The 19,569-nt window shown below is 42.3% G+C and overlaps 1 protein-coding gene across 1 annotated transcript in view; it reads right to left on the reverse strand.

Annotated features, from left to right (window-relative positions):
- The window catches only part of FAM135A (family with sequence similarity 135 member A), a 1,678,755-nt gene that overhangs the window by 346,588 nt on the left and 1,312,598 nt on the right, over positions 1–19,569 (reverse strand). Inside the window, exon 19 of the mRNA XM_044063901.1 lies at positions 2,590–2,700. Within this exon, the coding sequence (XP_043919836.1) occupies positions 2,590–2,700 (111 nt within the window). The remainder of the gene's footprint in view (positions 1–2,589; positions 2,701–19,569) is intronic.

Genomic DNA, 19,569 nt, shown 5'->3' on the forward strand with positions numbered 1-19,569 from the left:
TTGGCTTTGATGATGGTGTTGGTTAATATACAAATCTTTGGGCCTGAAAACACCCTCAGAAGCTGGTGCCTGCTCAGAGGCTTCGGACCCAACCAAGGTAGAGACATCTGCGGGTTCAATACTTGAGGAATCTTGTGGCATACCGGACTCCGAATGGGTCTCGGTAGAGGCCTGTGAATCAAAAGTAGCAGGCATCAGGGGCTGCGAAAGCGCCTCACTGAGAACCAGTGAACCGGTGACCGGCTTAGGAAAAGCTTCGTCGGTTTTGGACCTCAATGGCCTGTCTCTGTCTTTTTCTTTGCGTTTTTTGTGAATTCTGGTAGTCGGATAGCTAACCGACGACATTTCAGGATAGTTAAATCTTGAGCTAAAGTATTTAGAAGCAAAAATATACCGACGTTTAATAGTGCGTTGGTTAAATTTAGCACAAAACCGACAGCAAGGCATGTTGTGGTCAGGGCCTAGGCAAGGAATACAGTACAAATGAAAATCCTTATGAGGTATTTGCTTCCCACAAGTAATACAATTATTAACTTTTACTGACAAAGGTAAGGAGCAAGAAAAAGTTTCCCAATGGGGTACTTAGCTTTAGGTTGAAGACTTCGGTTCTGAAACTCGAAAACGAAAATCTCAGGAGTCGGCCGACCAGCACTTGCGAACTGCTTCTGCTTCGGGCACCACACAGCAAGAAAGACTGATGCAATGGTGTCGGCTGCATGCTTTATACCCTGACTACCTGATTTCACAGAAGATGAGACAGCAACTGACGCAGGACCCAAGACTTTGATAATCAGGCAGACTGAGGGCTACTGCAGGCAGATAACCCAGATGTGATGACTGCAACAGTGAAACATGAAGAACATCCCAAAGTGAACCACCTTCTTAAGCAGGAAGGCATCCTGCAATAATTGTGAATACCACCCAAGCTCTTCCTAACAGAAGCAGCATCCACAAGGAAAGCACCTACAACAAGGGTCAATCTTAACCAGATCAATCTGAACAGGAACGGTGGTGTGTCTACCATCCAAGTCAGAATCTTCTGCCATATCAACAAGACAGAGGTCCAACTGAGACACTATTCGGTTGCACTAACAGGAAAAAAGCAGATCCTTTCATACACCTGTGTCTACCATTCACTCTAAGAATCTGATCATGAGAAGGCTCAATGAGGCATCTAACAGAAGCCTATGAGTGAAACACCACACAACTAAGGCAACATGATGAGGAGGAGAGGCCCATGCTAGTTCTCAATATGTGACCCCCCGCACCTGCAACTCTAGCACCAACTAAACACCAAACACACATCTGAAATCTCTAGTTGCTCCTCCTCAACCAGGGAAGACAAGTCCAGATAGCATAAAGGGAAGGCCCATGAAAATGAAACATCAGCAACAAGTACTCTAGAAGGCTGGTTCCAATAGTTGCTTTCAGTGATTTGGCAAAATGGACTAAGGTCTAGCGTGATCAATTGGGGAAAAGGCAAACCAAACACTGTGGAATGCATCCCCATCCAGGGTAGGATCCAATGTGCCTCTATCCCCTGACCTTGTTTTCCCTACTGTAACATAGGACCAGAATATAGTCAGGTTCCCATTAACTGAAGATTATCTCTGCTCTGGGGGAGCCTTGAAGACGATGAAAATGGACTTGGTCTAGCAGGACAGGACTCCAGCCAGTACTGCAAGAAAAGTCTAAGAGACAGACAATGGCCCACCTGCTAGGCAAGGAGAAAGATACAAACACCATTTGTTTGAGGAGCCACCTTCTGCCATTTCATGGCAAATACTGATAAAAAAGTTTTTATTTCAGCACTAAATACAACGGATAAGAATGCAGGAATGTAACAGACATTAGCAAGGATCAAGATTTGAAATATGCATGCGGCAAAAAAGGAACTACAAAGCATGGGGGATGACTTTTCTTATATAGCAACATGTATATTACTGAATACCTGTTTAAAAACATTTGTAATATGTTAGAACTTTTCTCCCCAGGCCTCTGCTGACGCTTTTTTTTTTGACTAAGCCCAGTCAGACAAACCTGATAAACTAAAGCAATTTAAATAAAAAATAAAATAAATACATACAAAACATATATAAACTAAATTAAAATAAATAGTAAATGTATAACATCAAGGTGTGAATCATCATAGGTGGACATGCTTCCACAAGCCTGGGAACTTCCAAAAAAATATGCCAAATTCTTAATGGAAGAGATTGTAACCCCAACCTCAAGGTCTTCAATGTCAGATCTAATAAAGTTTCAATGCACCAAAGAAATTCTCATCAACAATACAGGCTGAAGTCCATCAGCATATTTAGAAAAATGCAGCTCTTCAAAGAATTCCTTTAAGGCTGAATACAAGCAAACCACCAGCTTCTCTCTCAGTGCACTGGCTTGTGCAGCAATTAGAATGCTCCAAAGGAAGTAAGGAACAGAAGTTAATTTCTAAAAAAAAGACTGTTCACTATTTGAGTGTGAATGAAAATTGACGTTAAAATTAAAACCAAGAGTAAATCAAATTTATGAAGTACATCACTGTTGATTTATCTCAGAGAGAATGACAGAAGAAGCAACACATATTGTTACCTGCTTTTTTACTGAGCTTGTACAGAAATGTTTGTCGTGGATCTGAGTGATCTCGACAGGTCAGCTGCAACAACGACCCGGATTTTTTCCATTTTTGCATGAACCACAGCCCTGGAGAAAAGTAAGAAACTTTAGTTTTACTATGCATACATAACATACATAAATCTTAAGTAGTGAGGTTGCATAGGGAATCTGCTGTGTAATATGTGGTATAAAATGAACAGCAAAAGGTGAACTGTTTGTACTTTGGACAAGTCTGATTGTTAAATTTATTCAATTATATGTAGACTGGCTAACTGAATTATTCTAGCAGACTTTTTCAGACATTACACAGGCCACAACAGTAAATGAAAAAAATATCACCGCCATGCCTTCTGCAGGAAAAAATTTATATGAAGGATGTCTGTACAAAGGTATATAGGACCTTTGCAAAAAGACATATGTGAAGCTTCAGACCATGAAATTCAGAGTTAACAGCTCCAATCACTGTACTGCCTATCGAACCAAAATAAGCAATGATTTTGTTCATTGATAACTAATAATTCAAGAAGAAAGTGGCTGAACAATTTTCTGCCAATTTGTGCATATGTTCAGTTATTCATCACCAGGTTAGTGCAAGAATCCTCACAAATCCTTTCAGCAATACCACAGTCAAGGGAAACAAAGCAAGTTACAGAAGAAAAGGGATACACATAAAAAAAATAAGAATTACAAAAAAATACCAGTGTAAATTACTTATGTTAACTTCACCACCATTTAGTCCCTAACTCATACTCAAAATATTCCTTTGGAATACTTGGAGGGCAGCAGAGTATATTGTGAGTAAAGTCTCAGATGTTAGGAAAATACTTGCATTTTGCTCTAGTAAGAAAACACATCATTTGAAGACACTAAACTGGGAAGACAAGGGTTATCTGTGCAAGGAATTCAAACAAAACTTAACAAAATCATCAAAAACAGTCTTTCCATGACTGAACCTACATAACTCAAGGCTAGCCTGCTCAAACCTAGAAATCAAACTTGTACCACTAGATTAAGTGCCCCTCAGCAAGGAAAAGGAAGAGCCACCATTTTCTTTCTTTTTTTGCTAAAAAGTTCAAAAAGTATATTTTCATCAGTTCTTCCAACAAAATTCAATTATTTACACACGCATTTCTTTAAAAATTCATTACTTGAACGTGGCCAAAGTGGTTAGAAAAACATTTTATATAGCCCACCTAATCATGAGGGGATTCACATCTAGATCAGGGGAGGTCATCGTGCCTCTTTACTCATCCCTCATCAGGCCCATAATTGAGTACAATGCCCCTTTTGTGATGTACCTTACCAGACACCTGCAGCAACTGGAAAGACTCCAAAAGTACCTCACCAAGAGGATCATAGGGCTCAAACAGATGCCATATGCTGCCCGGTTAAAGAAACTCCAGCTCAGTGGCATACCGCCTGCTCAGAGGCAATCTGTGCCTGACATATAAAGCCATGTCCAACCCGGAATTAATGGACATGCTGCACCTCAGAAAATCCAAATTCCATTGAGCTACGCGCTCGAGAGACTTGAACCTCAGCACTGAAATAAATAGGACATGCTGGAGGGACAGATTCATAACCCAGAGGCTCCCTTCACTCTGGAATAAAATCCCAGTCCAGGTTAGGCAGAGTCCCTCATTGACTCTCTTCAAGAGGAATCTTGATGAGTGGATGGGAGATCGTAGGTTTACCCCAGGTATCACTTCTGTGTCACTGTTAGACAGAGGCACAGTATACTAACCTCGAAAAAGGGCATAGCAAAATTAATTTAAAATGGGTGGCGAAAGCCAAACACACTCTGGCTAGGCTTATAAATGCCCTAGGGCAGATAGCCTAGTATGAACCTATGAACCTATAAAATTGCTATTATTAATTCAAAGTCATTCTGCACTACTTTTCTTGGGTCACTCAGTGAGGGGGGAAAATACTAAGACATATCTTGAAATTTCATGTACAGAAGAAAACCACATTACTCTTTCCTTGCACTTCTATTTACAAACAAGAACCTGTGTACATATATACCTTTCTTTTCTTCTAGTGCTAGATGCTTAATTATTTAACAGCTTATGCTAGTTCAGTTTTGTACATATTGTACAGTGGATATACAAAGTGTACACACCGCTGTTTTCCCGTTCGATTCTCGGCTGGAGCGCCTTCTGTGTGGAGTCTGCATGTCCTCCCCGCGGTCGAGTGGCGTTCGAAAGACATGCGTGAATGGGCGTGCCTTCATTGAAGGTTGGGTGTCAGGCTGGCACCTCAGCACCAAGAAAATCGACTGCCAATCATTAGTGGACCGGAGTTCCGCTCTGGCAACCCCTAACCGGGAAAAGCCGAAAGAAAAGCAAACCACTGTTAAAATGCCAGGTTTTTGTGATATAAAAAATGAGATCACAATAAATCATTTCAAAACTTTTCCCACCTTTAATGGGACCTATATAACCTGTACAATTCAACTGAAAAACAAATTGTTAGGGGAAAAATATAAAAAATGTACAATAAGCTGGTTATATAAGTGTGCATACCCTTAAACTAATACTTTGTTGAAGAACCTTTTGATTTAATTACAGCTTCAATCTTCTTGGGTACACACCTGTCATCAATTAGAGAGAGACTGATAAACCCTAAATAAAGTTCAATTGTCCTAGTAGGATTTTCCTGACATTTACTCAGTTGCCTGCTACACAGACAGCGTACAAAGCATCAAAGGGATCTCATTATTGAAAGGTATCAGTCAGGAGAAGGGTACAAAAAAATTTCCACAGCATTGGATATACCATGGAACACAGTGAAGACAGTCATCAAAAAGTGGAGAAAATATGGAACAACAGGGACGTTGCAAAGAACTGGATGTCCCTCCAAAATTGATGAAAAGACAAGACGAAAACTGGTCAGGGAGGCCTGCCAAGAGACCTACAACAACATTGAAGGAGCTGCAGAAATTTCTGGTTGTGTACTACACGTGAAAACAATCTCCCATATTCTCCATATGTCTGGACTATGGGGGTAGGGTTGCAAGACAGAAGCTTGTTCTTACACAGAAAAACATCCAGGCCCGGTTAAAATTTGCAAAACAATACATTAGGTCTCCCAAAAGCATGTGGGAAAAAGTGTTATGGTCTGATGAGACCAAGGTTGAATTTTTTGGCCACAATTCCCAAAGGTATGCTTGGTGCAAAAACAACACTTTGCATCACCAAAATAACACCATTCCCAAGGTGAAGCATGATGGTGGCAGCATCATACTTTGGGGTTGCATTTCTTCAGCTGGAACTGGGGCTTTAGTCAAGGTGGAGGGAATTATGAACAGTTCCAAATACCAGTCACTTTTGACCCAAAACCTTCAGGCATCTGCTAGAAAGATGAAGATGAAGAGGAATTGCACCTTTCAACATGACGATTACCCCAAGCATACATCCAAATCAACAAAAGAATGGCTTTTATCACAAGAAAATTAAAGTTTTGGAATGGCCCAGCCACAGCCCAGACCTAAATCCAATAAAAAATCTGTACGGTGACCTGAAGAGGGCTGTGCACAAAAGATGCCCTCTCAATCTGACAGAACTGGAACCGCTTTTGCAAGGAAGAGTGGGCAAATATTGCCAAGTCAAGATGTGCCATGCTGACAGACTCCTACCCAAGAAGACTGAATGTTGTAATTAAACCAAAAGGTGCTTCAACAAAGTTTTAGTTTAAGGGTGTGCACTTATGCAACTAGCTTATTGTATGTTTTTTTATTTTTCCCCTAACAGATTTGTTTGTTTTTCAATTGAATTGTACAGGTTATAGGTCACATTAAAGGTGGGAAAACTTTTGAAATTATTTGTTGTGGTCTCATTTTTTTATATCACAAAAACCTGGTATTTTAACAAGGGTGTGTACACTTTTTATATCCACTGTAACTTAGGATGAAGGAAGGTGGAGGAAGGTAATTTGCCGTTTTTTGCATATGCACTAAGCAAATAAACCAAAGAAGGATTTGGCTTAATCTAATGAAAGAAATGATGTTCTAAATTGGAAATTGAAATTAGATGACCTCAGATACAGCTAAGCTTTATTAAGTTTACTGTTCTTAGCAGGCAAAAAGGCAATCTCTAGAAAATGGAAAACAAACATTAAACGAACAAGAGGTGTAATGAGTATTATGAATGACTTACAAGATATACAATTGAGGTCAGTGGGGAAAACGTGACAGCAAGCTATATTTAAACACAAATATGTATACAATACAAGCAAACAATAAATCCAACAGAAGGACAGAGATAGAGTACTGTGGAAGGTACTCGATTTACACTGATGAAATAGCATTTGTATTGCAAAATGTACATATTTGATTTGTTATACATATTAACTGACAAATTATATTGATAAATAAAAGCACATGTGAGTTGTGCAACTACATGCAGCACAAGGTTTATGACAATGTGTGAAATTAACACAGGAGAGCCCAAAGGAATGTAAGATTTATTTTGCTAAGTGTGCTTGACAAACCATTGTACGTGCCACTGATATTGAGATTTTTGTAAATACGCTCATATGTTTAATTCAATTTTAAAATGATCAATAAAGTTTATGCTCAAAAGAGTGGCCATAAAGTTGAAATGGACCCTATCTGTACATTATCTTTCAGGGCCTTATAACTGCAATAACTTATACCTATGTATCCATAAAGCCAGCATGGGCCCTGTCTGTACATGCTTTCAAAGACCTTGGGAAGCGTGCAAACAGCCGAGATTATCCTGGACTGTGACCTTTACCTGAAAAGACTGATGGTGGGTTCAAGGTGGTGATCTCTATACCAGCAATAAACTGGACCAGAAGTCTTCTTCCTTCTTTTTCTTTCAGCTGCTCCCATTAGGGGTTGCCCACAGTGGATCATCATTTTCCATTTCTTCCTGTCCTCTGCATCTTACTCTGTCACATCAACCGCCTGCATGTCATCTCTCACCACATACAAAAACCTTATCTTAGGCCTTCCTCTTTTCCTCTTACCTGGCAGCCCCACTTTTAACATCTTTCTCCCAATATACCCAGCATCTCTCCTCAGCACATGTCCAAACCAATGCAATCAAACCTCTCTGGCATTTGCCTTCAAACCTTCCAACCTGAGCTGACTCTCTAATATACTCATTTCTAATTCTGTCCATCCTCGTCACACCCAATGGAAATCTTAACATCTTTAACTCTGACCACTGTCTTCTCATCAATGCCACCGTCTCCATATAACATACCTGGTCTCACTACCATCTTCTGGACATTCCCTTTCACTCTTTCTAGTACCAGTCTGTCACAAATCCACTCCTGACACTCTTCCCCACCCTGCCTGCACTCTGTTCTTTACCTCTCTTCCACACTCACCATTATTCGTGAACTGTTGATCCCAAGTATTTAAACTCATCCACCTTCGCCAACTCTACTCCCTGCATCCTCACACCATTCCTCTGTCCTCCTCCTCATTCACACACTTATATTCTGTCTTACTCCTGCTGACCTTCATTCCTTTTCTCTCTAGAGCACATCTCCACCTTTCCAGAGTCACCTTAACCTGTTCCCTACTCTCAATATAAATCACAATATCATCCTCAAGCATCATAGTCCACTGGTTCCTGTCTGATCTTGTCTGTCAACCTGTCCATCACCAATGCAAATAAGAAAGGGCTCAGAGCTGATCCTTGATGTAATCCCACCTCCACCTTGAACGCATCTGTCACTTCTAACACAAACCTCACCACTGTCACAATGCTCTCATACATATCCTTGTACAACTCTTACAAACTTCTCTGCCACTCCTGACTTCCTCATACAATACCACAACTCCTCTCTGGGCACCCTGCCATATGCCTTCTCTAAGTCCACAAAGTTCACAATGCAACTCTTTCTGACCTTCTCTATACTTCTCCATCAACACCCTCAGAGCAAACATCGCATCTGTAGTGCTCTTTCCTGGCATGAAACCATACTGCTGATCACTAATCATGACATCCCTTCTTAACCTAGCTTCCACCACTCTTTCCCATAACTTCATGCTGTGGCTGATCAATTTTATCCCTCTGTAGTTACTACAGCTCTGCACATCACCCTTATTCTTAAAAATCGGTACTAATACACTTCTCCACTCCTCAGGCATCATCTCACTTTCCAAGATTTTGTTAAACAATCTGGTTAAAAACCCACCACAATCTCTCCTAAACACATCCATGCTTCCATTGGTATGTCATCTGGGCCAACAGCCTTTCCATTCTTCATCCTCTTCATAGCTGTCCTTACTTCTTCCTTGCTAATCCATTACACTTCCTGATTCACTATCCCCACATCTTCCAACCTTCTCTCTCTCATTCTCTTCAATCATCAGCCCCTCAAAATACTTTTTCCATCTACTCAACACATTCTCCTCACTTGTGAGTACATTTCCCTCGTTATTCTTTATCACCCTAACTTGCTGTATATCTTTCCCACCTCAGTCCCTCTGTCTAGCTAATTGGTACAGGTCCTTTTCTTCCTCCTTAGTGCCATCCTTTCACAGAACCTGCAATATGCCTTATCCTCCACCATCGCCACTTCTCTCTTCACCATATGCCTTGTCTCCTTGTACTCCTGTCTACTTTCGTCATCTCTCTGACAATCCCACTTCTTCGCCATCCTCTTTCTCTATATACTCTCCTGTCCTTCCTCATACCACCACCAGGTCTCCTTATCCTCCTTCCTCTGTCCACATGCCACAAGGCACCTTTCTAGCCGTCTCCCTTACCACTTCTGCTGTGGCTGCCCAGCTATCTGGTAACGCTTCACTGCCACCCAGTGACTGTCTTAACTCTTCCCTGAACTCCACCTTATAGTTATCCTTTTTCAACTTCCATCATTTGATCCTTGGCATTGCCCTCACTCTCCTCCTCCTCTTGATTGCCATCATCATCCTACAGACCACCATCCCTTGCTGCCGGACTATGTTTTCCCCTCTCACCACTTTGCAGTCTTCAATCTCCTTCAAATTGCCCTCCTGCATAGGATATAATCCACTGTGTGAATCTTCCTCCATTCTTGTACGTCATTCTGTGCTCCTCCCTCTTCTTAAAATACGTGTTCACCACAGCCGTGTCCATTCCTTTTGCAAAATTCACTACCATCCGACCTTCTGCATTCCTCTCCTTAACACCAAACCTACCCATCACCTCCTCATCCCCTCTTGTTCCCTTCACCAACATGCCCACTGAAATCTACTCTAATCACTACTCTCTCACCCTTTGGTATACTCGCCATCACTTCATCCAACTTGCTCCAAAATTTTTCTTTCTCATCCATCGTACACTCAACTCAGGGAGCATATACATTAACAACATTCATCATCACACCATCAATCTGCAGCTTCATAAACATCACTCAATTCTGATACTTTTCACCTCCAAAACACTCTTGACATACTGTTCCTTCAGGATAATCCCTACTCCATCTCGCCTCCCATCCATACCATGACGGAACAATTTGAACCAACCTTCGATACATCTGGCCTTATTCCCCTTCCATCTGGCCTCTTGCACGCACAATCATAGGATCACAGGAGGTTACTAAGCTATTGGCCCTGAGGCCCTTATAAGCCTAGCCAAGAGTTTAGCTCATGTTTAGAAAAATCAGCACCCAATGCCCCTGTCCAGCAGGGACATGGTTGGAATCCCAGGAGTATATTTTCTGTTTCCCATCCAGTTATCCAGGTTGCGTTAAAAAAAGGTTAAAGAGGCACTCTGCCTGATGCGGAGAGGAAGTCTATTCCATAGATGTGGGGAGTCTCTGGGACACAAATATGTCCCACCAACAAATGTTGATGAGGTCACAGACCAGGTTGAGGCTGTGCGTGTGGGTTACTCGAGTGGAGCTTGACTTCAGGATATGCAGCAGTCCCATCAAGGTGGGGTCTGTGATCACCTTGTATGCCAGACACAGGACATGTCTGAGGAATCTGTATAAAACTGAGAAGAGGGACAATGCTTTTAGCCTCTGTATGGTAGATGTTTGAGGCACTGGAATCTCCTTGTGAGGAACCTTTGTGGTCTCTCCAGCTGCTGCATGTGCTTTGCGAGGTAGATGCCGAAAGGGGCATTGTAATCAATAATGGGCCTTATAAGGGAAAAATACAGAGATGTTATGACATCCTTGTCTGTGGATGAGATACCATTACTTATGAAGTGAGCCATGAAGAAGGCTTTCCATACAACAGAAGCAACATGGTGGTCAAAAGTGAGATTGCTATCAACTTGGGTGCCCAAATCCCTCACGACTGATTGCGTGCTTAGGACATTATTAATGTGATAATTTGTGGGGATGTCACTCTCTCCAAAGGGGGTGATGATGCATTTTTTGGTATTCAGCTTGAGGCCATGTTTCTGGAATAAGTAATTTGTGTTAGTGAGACCCTCTTTGAGGATTGTCCACATCACTAGGGGAATTGATGACAGCACCCAGCTTGCAGTCATCTGCAAACCTGGTCACCCATAGCCCACTGGTTTTAGCCTGCACCTCAGAAAAGTACATCCCAAATAACAGAGGCCCCAAGACCTAACCCTGGGGTACGCCGCTTGTACGGGTCTACTGCTTGAGGTGGCTTCCCCTATTTTGACTACGTGGGTTCCATCAGTGAGCCAGTTTGTTACCCATCTGGTAACATATGGATCGATGCCTACCTGAAAGAGTTTATCTATTATGCCCAAGTGGGGAATAGTGTCAAAGGCTTTGACCAGGTCAAGGTAGGCGGTGTGCACCATCTTCCCCTTGTCCATGGCTTTGGTGACCATCTCAAAAAAGTCAATCAAATTTAGCAGACATGACCTCCCCTTGACAAAGCCAAACTGTGTGGGATCAAGTGTTTGGAAGTTGCCAATGTCCTTGTTAATGAGGTCCATGATAATCCGTTCCATGGCCTTTCAGATCAGGCCAGTTCGGGTGATGGGTCTATAATTTCCCAGATCGGTGGATGCTCCAACTTTGTGTAAAGGGATGACAGTGGCTGTCCTCCACTCAGCTGGGATGAAGCCAGTACTCAGGCTTTGGTTGAATAAGGTGCCTAATGGTGCTGCAAGCTCCTGCCTGAGTTCATGTAGGATGCAACCTGGGATGTTATCGGGTGCCATGGAGGCTTTATTTTTTGCCTTTGAGAGAGCAGTGATGACCTGTTCCCTAGATACAAGGGGAAGTGGGCAGGTAGTGGGGATGTTCTGATTTACTGATAGGGGGACAGAAGGGTAAAGTTTTCATTGAATCTGTCAGGCAGCAAGTTTGCTATCTCTACGACATTTGTATATGTGGTGTCCTTAACCACCAGTTCTGACCAGATCTGGGTGCTTCCTTTGAGGTTGTGGACATATGTGAAGAAGGCCTTAAGATTGTCTCTAGTAGATGTCAACCTTACCTCTCTCCATCATATCAGCTAGCTCTCTCCCTTTACCAGTCATACTGCCAACATTCAAAGTTCCTATTATCACACTTCCACACTCCTAACTTTCCTCCTCTCCTGCTGCCTCCGAGCATGCCTGCCACCTCTTCTTCGGCCAACAGTAGCTCAATTTCCACCAGCACCCTGTTAGCTAACAGTAATGGGGGAGGTCGTTGTTAACCCGGGGCCTTAAATAATCTGGTATGGAAATCTGTATTGATGTCTGCATATTTGATCTGGCAAAAATTTCATACCAGATGGACCAGAAGTAAAATAAATAAATAAATCAATAAATAAAAACTACCTCCTAAATGCTAAGATATGAAAAATTACATCTTGCCACAGTACAAAAACAACTCAAGTACATGAGTTGCTGTCAGATGAGAAAGTAATAAAAATAAATGCTATAACATCTGGAATTAAAAACTGAGAAAATGGAATTAAGATATGATTTATTATGCTAATGCACATTGCTTGTTTAGGAAGGCAGATTGATTAAATGCACTGGCCTGTCAGTTATTAATACAACATATCAGTTATAATGTAGGCCTGGTGGTACAATGTAATCTGCATTGCAAAAATATGACTGCCTAAGAACAGTGACTACTGGTGGGGTCTGTCATGACTTTTTGTCACTGAATCCATACAATCAATACTATTTATGACTGCTTGCTTTAAAGCCTTACTGTTGAAATCATGTGCGTTTTTGGAGCTCAAGAATTAAATCTGATGGCATGCTACAGGAGCCGCAATATAAATATTGATCTAAATCTAAAGTTTACTGAAAATATTACGAAAAACTCTGGACACAAATATGATCAATGTGGGGAATTTCAAATATCCTAACATTCAGTGAAAATCAGTTATATTTCATATGCCACTGAACTTGAGTTTCTTGACATAATTCTGGAAACATGTTAAACAGATATATTTTACAAGAAGGTAACAATAAATCAGATTTATTATTCACGAATATTTCAAATATTATGATTAATATCACCTCTTTAGAACCTGTGGGCAATTCTGATCATACAGCAGTCAAATTTTCAATTACTTTTTGATGGTGGTTTATATAAAACTGATAACTAGACATGATTATTCTGATCCAAATGATCAACTGATTTCCAATCTGAACTGAGCAAATGGAATTCCATTTGTAAAGATAATGCTATTAGCTGCTATGATATATTTGAAGATACTTGCACAATGACTTTGGATGAATGCAAAACAGTAACTTCAGTAAAAATTAAAAAACACCATGGTTGAATAATCAATTAGTGAAGAAAAAGAAAAGTCAGTTTAGCATTTATAAAAAAAATAGATATAAAATTAGATCAGCAAAGGTACATTTTTAGCAAAATATATAAAAAATCGAGGGGGAAAAAGTACAATTGTGTACACTTGCCATAAATGTAGATGTTTGAGTGTATTCACTGTTGCAGTCATTACATTTGGGTAATCTGCTGGCAGGTTTCCCTCAGTCGGCCAGAATAACAAAGTCTTGTGTCCTGCGTCGGTTGCTGTCTCCTCTTCCATGACGTCAGGTCGTCAGAGGTATAAAACATGCAGCCAACGCCATTTTAATCAGTTTTTCTTGCCCCATATGTCAGGTGCCCCCCAAATGGAGAGCAAAAAAAATAAATTAAATAAATATATATATATATATATATATATATATATCTATATATATATATAGATAGATATATCTATATATCTATATATATATATCTATATATATATATATATATATATACACACACACACACACACACACACACACACACACACACACACACGTACTTTAGAACACAAAAAAATTATCTTCAACTAAAAGCAAATACACCACAAAGGCTTTTGAGCATAGTGAAGGAAAGAAGAGGTATAATAATAGAGAAGAAAGGGGGCTGGCGGGTGGGTAACTTGGACTGCAACAGTGAATACACTTGAACATCTACATTTATGGTAAGTATACACAACTGTACTATGTTCTTCGTGTTTCACTTTTTCAGTCATTACATTTGGGTAGAATCTCAAAGCTAAGGATGGGAGGATGGAATTAAACAGCATTAGGGGCAGCTATAAGGCCCTGCAGGACTGCAGTGGCAAAGTCTACCCTGGATTTAGAAAAGAGAGGTAAATAGTAATACTTTGCGAACGTATGAATTGAGCTCCAAGTAGCAGCTACTAGAATGTCTCTGGTAGGAACCCCTCTGAGAAAGGCTGCAGAAGCAGAAGCAGCCCTGGTGGAATGTGATCTGATCCCCTTGGGCACAGGTTTACCATGGTGCAAGTAGCAGAAACAAATACAAAGGCTTATCCATTTTGAAAAAGTCTGCTTTGATATAGCCTTCTCCTCTGTTCCTGCAGCAAATGCCACCAATACTTGCTCAGACTTTCTTAGAGATTTTGTCATGTTTAAGTACAATCTTAGTTGTCTGTGTACATCCAATGAATGCCGAATCCGCTCCTCCTTGTTCTGCGGATTTGGGAAAAAAGTTGGCAGGTGAATGGTCTGGTTGGGAGCCACACTGGATACCACCTTAGGCATAAAAGAAGGATTGGTCCTGAGGGCCACCCTGTCCGGGTAAAAGATAATGAAATGCTCCACTGCCATGAGAGTCTGTAGTTCTGAAACACTTCTAGCTGAAGTGACTGCTAAAAGAAAGGCTGTCTTCCAAGACAGAAATTTTATATCCGCAGTAGCAGCTGGTTCAAAACATTATTTTCATTTCTGATGTACCCTAAGCATGCTAGAAGCCTTTTTACAAATGCCAGATGCTGAAGGAACAGTGTCCTTGTCCTCTGCCTGAATGAGACAATCATCCAGATATGGATAAATTTGAATGTTTCTTTGTCTGCAAAATGCAATTACTGGTGCCAGGCACTTTGTGAAAACCCTGGGCACAGTAGATAAGCCAAAGGGCAGTGCAGAGAACTGATCATGCAAATAGCCTGCTTTGAAGCGGAGGTATCTTCTGCAAGATTCGCTGATTGGAATATGCAGGTATGCCTCTTTTAAGTCTTGAGTTACCAACCAGGCATTCTTGCCTAGCATAGGCAGCAGCTGTTGTAAAGTCAGCATTTTGAATTTTGGAATGTCCAGGAAAGTACTTAGAATAGATAAGTCCAGAATTGGACGCCATGATTTGTCTTTTCTGGGTACCAGGAAAAGTCTTGAATAAAACCCTTGTCCTTTTTCCTTTTCTGGTACTGGTTGAATAGCCCCCATATCCATGAGGGACATGACTTGTTTCTGGGCCTCTGCCCACTGATTTGGTGGCAGATCTGGCCATCCGTTTGGCAATGTGTGGAAATGAAATATGTACCGCTGGGATACTATATTTAAGACCCACTTGTCCTGGGTAATTAGATGCCAATTTTGAGCATGAAGTGCTAGTTTTCCCCCCAAAGGGGCTGCCAAAAGATAAGTGCTTGGAGATGGCAGAGGAAAGTCATTGAGACTGTTTACTGTAGGGTGGTGCTTTGCTACCTCCTGATTTGGAGGTGGAGGCAGCCCATTGTTTTGACCTGTAAGATCCTTGTGACTGAAACCTGGAGCATCTCGGTTTGGCCTGAGCGGCTCTGTTGGACACTGGAAAGGACCAATTCTTAGTAAGCCAGTATCTACTGAACCTGGGTGGCTGCATTTGCAAGAAATCTTTTACAGTTTGCATAGATTTAGCTTAGTCTTCCCTCTTTTTAAAACCTCTTCTGCCTTATTACCAAACAGACTGTCCTGCTGTAAAGGAGCATTCAACAATTTAACTTTAACATGATCAGGCAGATTTTTCTCCTTGAGCCAAGCATGTCTTCTTATCACAGATCCAGTTACAGCAGCCCTGCAAGAGGCCTCCAAGGAATCAAAACCACATTGCAAAGTATGCTTTCCAACCTGTTCTGCTGAATGCAATAAATCCTGTAACTCTCTATTTTCCACACAATCAGAAATCAACATAACTTTTAGTTATGTACTTACCATAACTTCAGATGTTTGGGATCCATCTCGCCTACATTCTGTACGGATGGGCTCGAGCCAATGGCCTCTTATTGGCTGAGCTATTTCTTATCCCAGGATGCACCACCACTAATCCCCAGATCTTGTTTGTATTCATGCACACATGCACAACTTGTTTATATAACATTGTTAGATGTTTCAAGATGAAACAACAGGATTCTGACCTTCTGATATCCTCTGATCTCCAAGGAAGGGGAAGGAGGGTGATGGATCCCAAACATCTGAAGTTATGGTAGTACATAACTAAAAGATCTGTACTGATGGGACAGCGTCCCTAGCACCTAAATCCTGAGTGGGCTCATTGAAAACTCCTGAGCACTGTGGAACCAAATGTGCCACATCCAATTTGTAGGAAGACCATGTAGCTGCAGCACAAATGTCACTAATGGCAAGCTTAGAATGAAATGCTATCGAAGTAGCCATAGCCCTTGTAGAATGAGCTTTGACAAAGGTGGTAAGCTCTTTGTTAGAATAGGAATAAGCTTGAGTAATACAGTCCCTGATCCATTTGGCAATAGTGACCTTTGTGACAGCTTTGCCCAATTTATTGTCTGCAAAGGATACAAACAACTGATCTATTTTCCTTGTTTGTTTGGTCCTGTCTAAATAAAAACGCAACTACCTGTGGGCATCTAGTGTGTGGAATATGAATTCCGCTTTATTAGAATATTTTGGAAAAAAGACTGGAAGTTCTAACGATTGTTGTAAGCAGAAACTGGAACAAGCTTTAGGGACAAAAGAAGGATTTGGCCTGTGAGATACTCTGTCTTTGTGAAAAACCAAGTACGGGGGTTTTACTGACAAAGCTTGAAGCTCTGAAACTCTTCTGGCAAAAGTAATCGCCACCAGAAAAGCAGTCTTCCATGATAGAAACTTTAGATCACATGTAGCCGGTTCAAAGGGAGAGGAAGTTAAGGCGCCAACACCACACCGAGATCCCATGGAGGTGCAGGATGAGAAATCGGAGGTCTTAACAGAGCAGCACCTTTCAGAAGGTCTTACACAATCAATCTGTGCTCATTAAAGGTGGTACAGATTCGATTGGTGAAAATTGGAATGCCAATTGGACCTTGATGGTAGAGACTGAAGAGCCTTGATTGAAAAGAGAAGTTAAAAATTTTAGTACTTCTGCCACGGGAATAGAGATGGGGTCCAGGCCCCGGAGTTGAGCCCAAATAGCAAATCTTTTCCATTTGCTAGAATACAGTTTCTTTGTAGCAGACTTATGGGCCGAAGATAATATGTGTACAACCTCTGGATCCAATGTATGACTCCTGACTATAGTCGGAAGAGGAGGAGCCAAGAAGTCAATTTTAAGGTGTGCAGGGACTGGTGGAATAGTCCCGACTGATGAACCAAAAGGTCTGGGATCTGATCCAGGAACCACGGACCTTCTAGAGCATATTTCTGAAGGTAGGGAAACCATACTTGACGAGGCCAGTAAGGAGCAACTAAGATCATTTTGCTCCCCAAGAGAGATGCCTTTTGGATCACCCTGGGAAGGAGAGGAACTGGAGGAAGGCATTGGGCCAGGGCGGACTAGGACGGTCATGGGGCTCTTTCCTGGAACGGGGTTCTTTGCACTTCACATTTAGAGGAGTTGCGAAGAGGTCGCAACACGGAACTCCCCATTTGCTGAAAATCTGACTTGCCACTGTCATGTTCAGAGATCATTCTTGAGGAGAGAGGATGGTTCTGCTCAGTCTGTTATGAGTAGCCACTGACTGCCCATTCCCAAACTCTCATGGCTTCTCTGCAAAGAGGATAGGATCTGGTCCCTCCCTGTTTGTTCAGGTACCAGACAACTGACATGTTGTCTGAGTGAACGGCAATTCGCCTGAGGGAGATAATCGTGAAGGGCTTGAAGGACAGAAGTACGCCCTCTCATTTTAGTATGTTGATATGAAGTAGGGTCTCTTCCGGGTGCCATTTGCCTTGGACTGACCTGCCCAGGAAATGCCCCCCCACCCCATCTGGGAGGCGTCCGTGGTCAAAGTGGCCGCAGGAGGAGGTGGAACAAACCCTGATCCAAATTGGAGGGCACTAGCCACCAGCGAAGGTCCCGTTTGCATGTTTCCGTGATCCATATGAGGTGACTGAGAGGGAGTTCCTGAAAGGACCACTGAGCTGACAGAAGCCAATGGAGAATTCTCATGTGCAACCTTGCCAAGGGGACTAGAAGAACATGGATCCCAACAGCTGCAGGACCATCCTGGCTGGGGCTTTGGACCTGGGAAGTAAGGCTCGAACTTGAGTCTGTATGGTTTGTATCCTGTCTGTAGGTAGATAGACCCGCATTCAGTTTGAGTCTATCTCTACCCCTATGAATCTTATTCGTTGAGATGGCAGCAACACAGACTTTGGCCAATTGAAGGTGATTCCAAGGGAACTGCCCAGTGATACAGTGGCTTGAAGGCTCCGCAGTAGTAGATGCTTGGAGGTGGCAGTTAGGAGCCAGTTGTCTAGATACGGAAAAACCTGGAATCCTAGACTTCTCAGGTGAGCAGTCACGACTGCCAAGCACTTGGTGAACACCCTGGGGGCTGTGGTGAGACCAAAGGGCAGCGCGCGGAACTGAAAATGACTGCCTCCTAGGCTGGACGCTTGATGTACCATGATATGGTAATAAGCGTCCTTGAGATCTATGGAGCACATCCAAATACCTTTCTCCAGCAATGGGAGAATGGTTTGTAGGGTGATCATTCGGAACTTGGACTTTCTGACTGAACGATTTAAAATGCTGAGGTCCAAAATGGGCCTCAAGTCCCCGGTCTTTTTTGGCACCAAAAAGAATCTTGATTAAGTCCCTAATCCGATCTGGTCTGCAGCAGCTTTGAAACTTCTGAGGCTGCAGTATCCCACTGACTGGGTGGCGGGTCCGGGATTTTTTTGGACTGAGGTGGGGGATGAGAGAATGGGATGGTTTAACCTCCGGCGATAATTCGAAGCACCCATCGGTCCTGAGTGATACCCTCCCAGGCTTTTAGGTGCTTCCCTGAGCTGAACAGTCGGGCAATCCCTCAGGGACTGTGAAAGGCTGGAGAGCCACGAAAGGACTCGCGGTCTGATCAAGGTAATTAAATCCTCAGCCGTTTTGATCATTTGTTTTTTAGGCATAGGGGCCTGAGCATGTGGCTCATGTGTTGTTTTTTAGACACAGAAGTAGGTTTTGGCCTTGTTTTTGATGATGACGTCAGTTTAATATACAAATGTTGAAACCTGAAAACACCCTCAGAAGCCAGTGCCTGCTCAGCAGCTCCAGACCTATCCAAGGGAGACACATCCGCGGGTTCAATATTTGCAGAATCTCGCAGCATACCGGACAGTGAATGGGTCTCGGTAGAGGTCTGCAATTCAAAAGTAGCCGGCATCAGGGGCTGCTAAAGCGCCTCACTGAGTACCGGCAAACTGGCGACTGGCTTAGGAGAAGCTTCGTCGTCGGTTTTGGACCTTGACGGTCTGTCTCTGTCTTTTTCCTTGCGTATTTTGTGAATTTCGGTAGTCGGACTGCTAACTGAAG

This window comes from Protopterus annectens, chromosome 2.part2 (genome assembly GCF_019279795.1).
Source record: "Protopterus annectens isolate FY-2018-M chromosome 2.part2, PAN1.0, whole genome shotgun sequence".
NCBI lineage: Eukaryota > Metazoa > Chordata > Ceratodontiformes > Protopteridae > Protopterus > Protopterus annectens.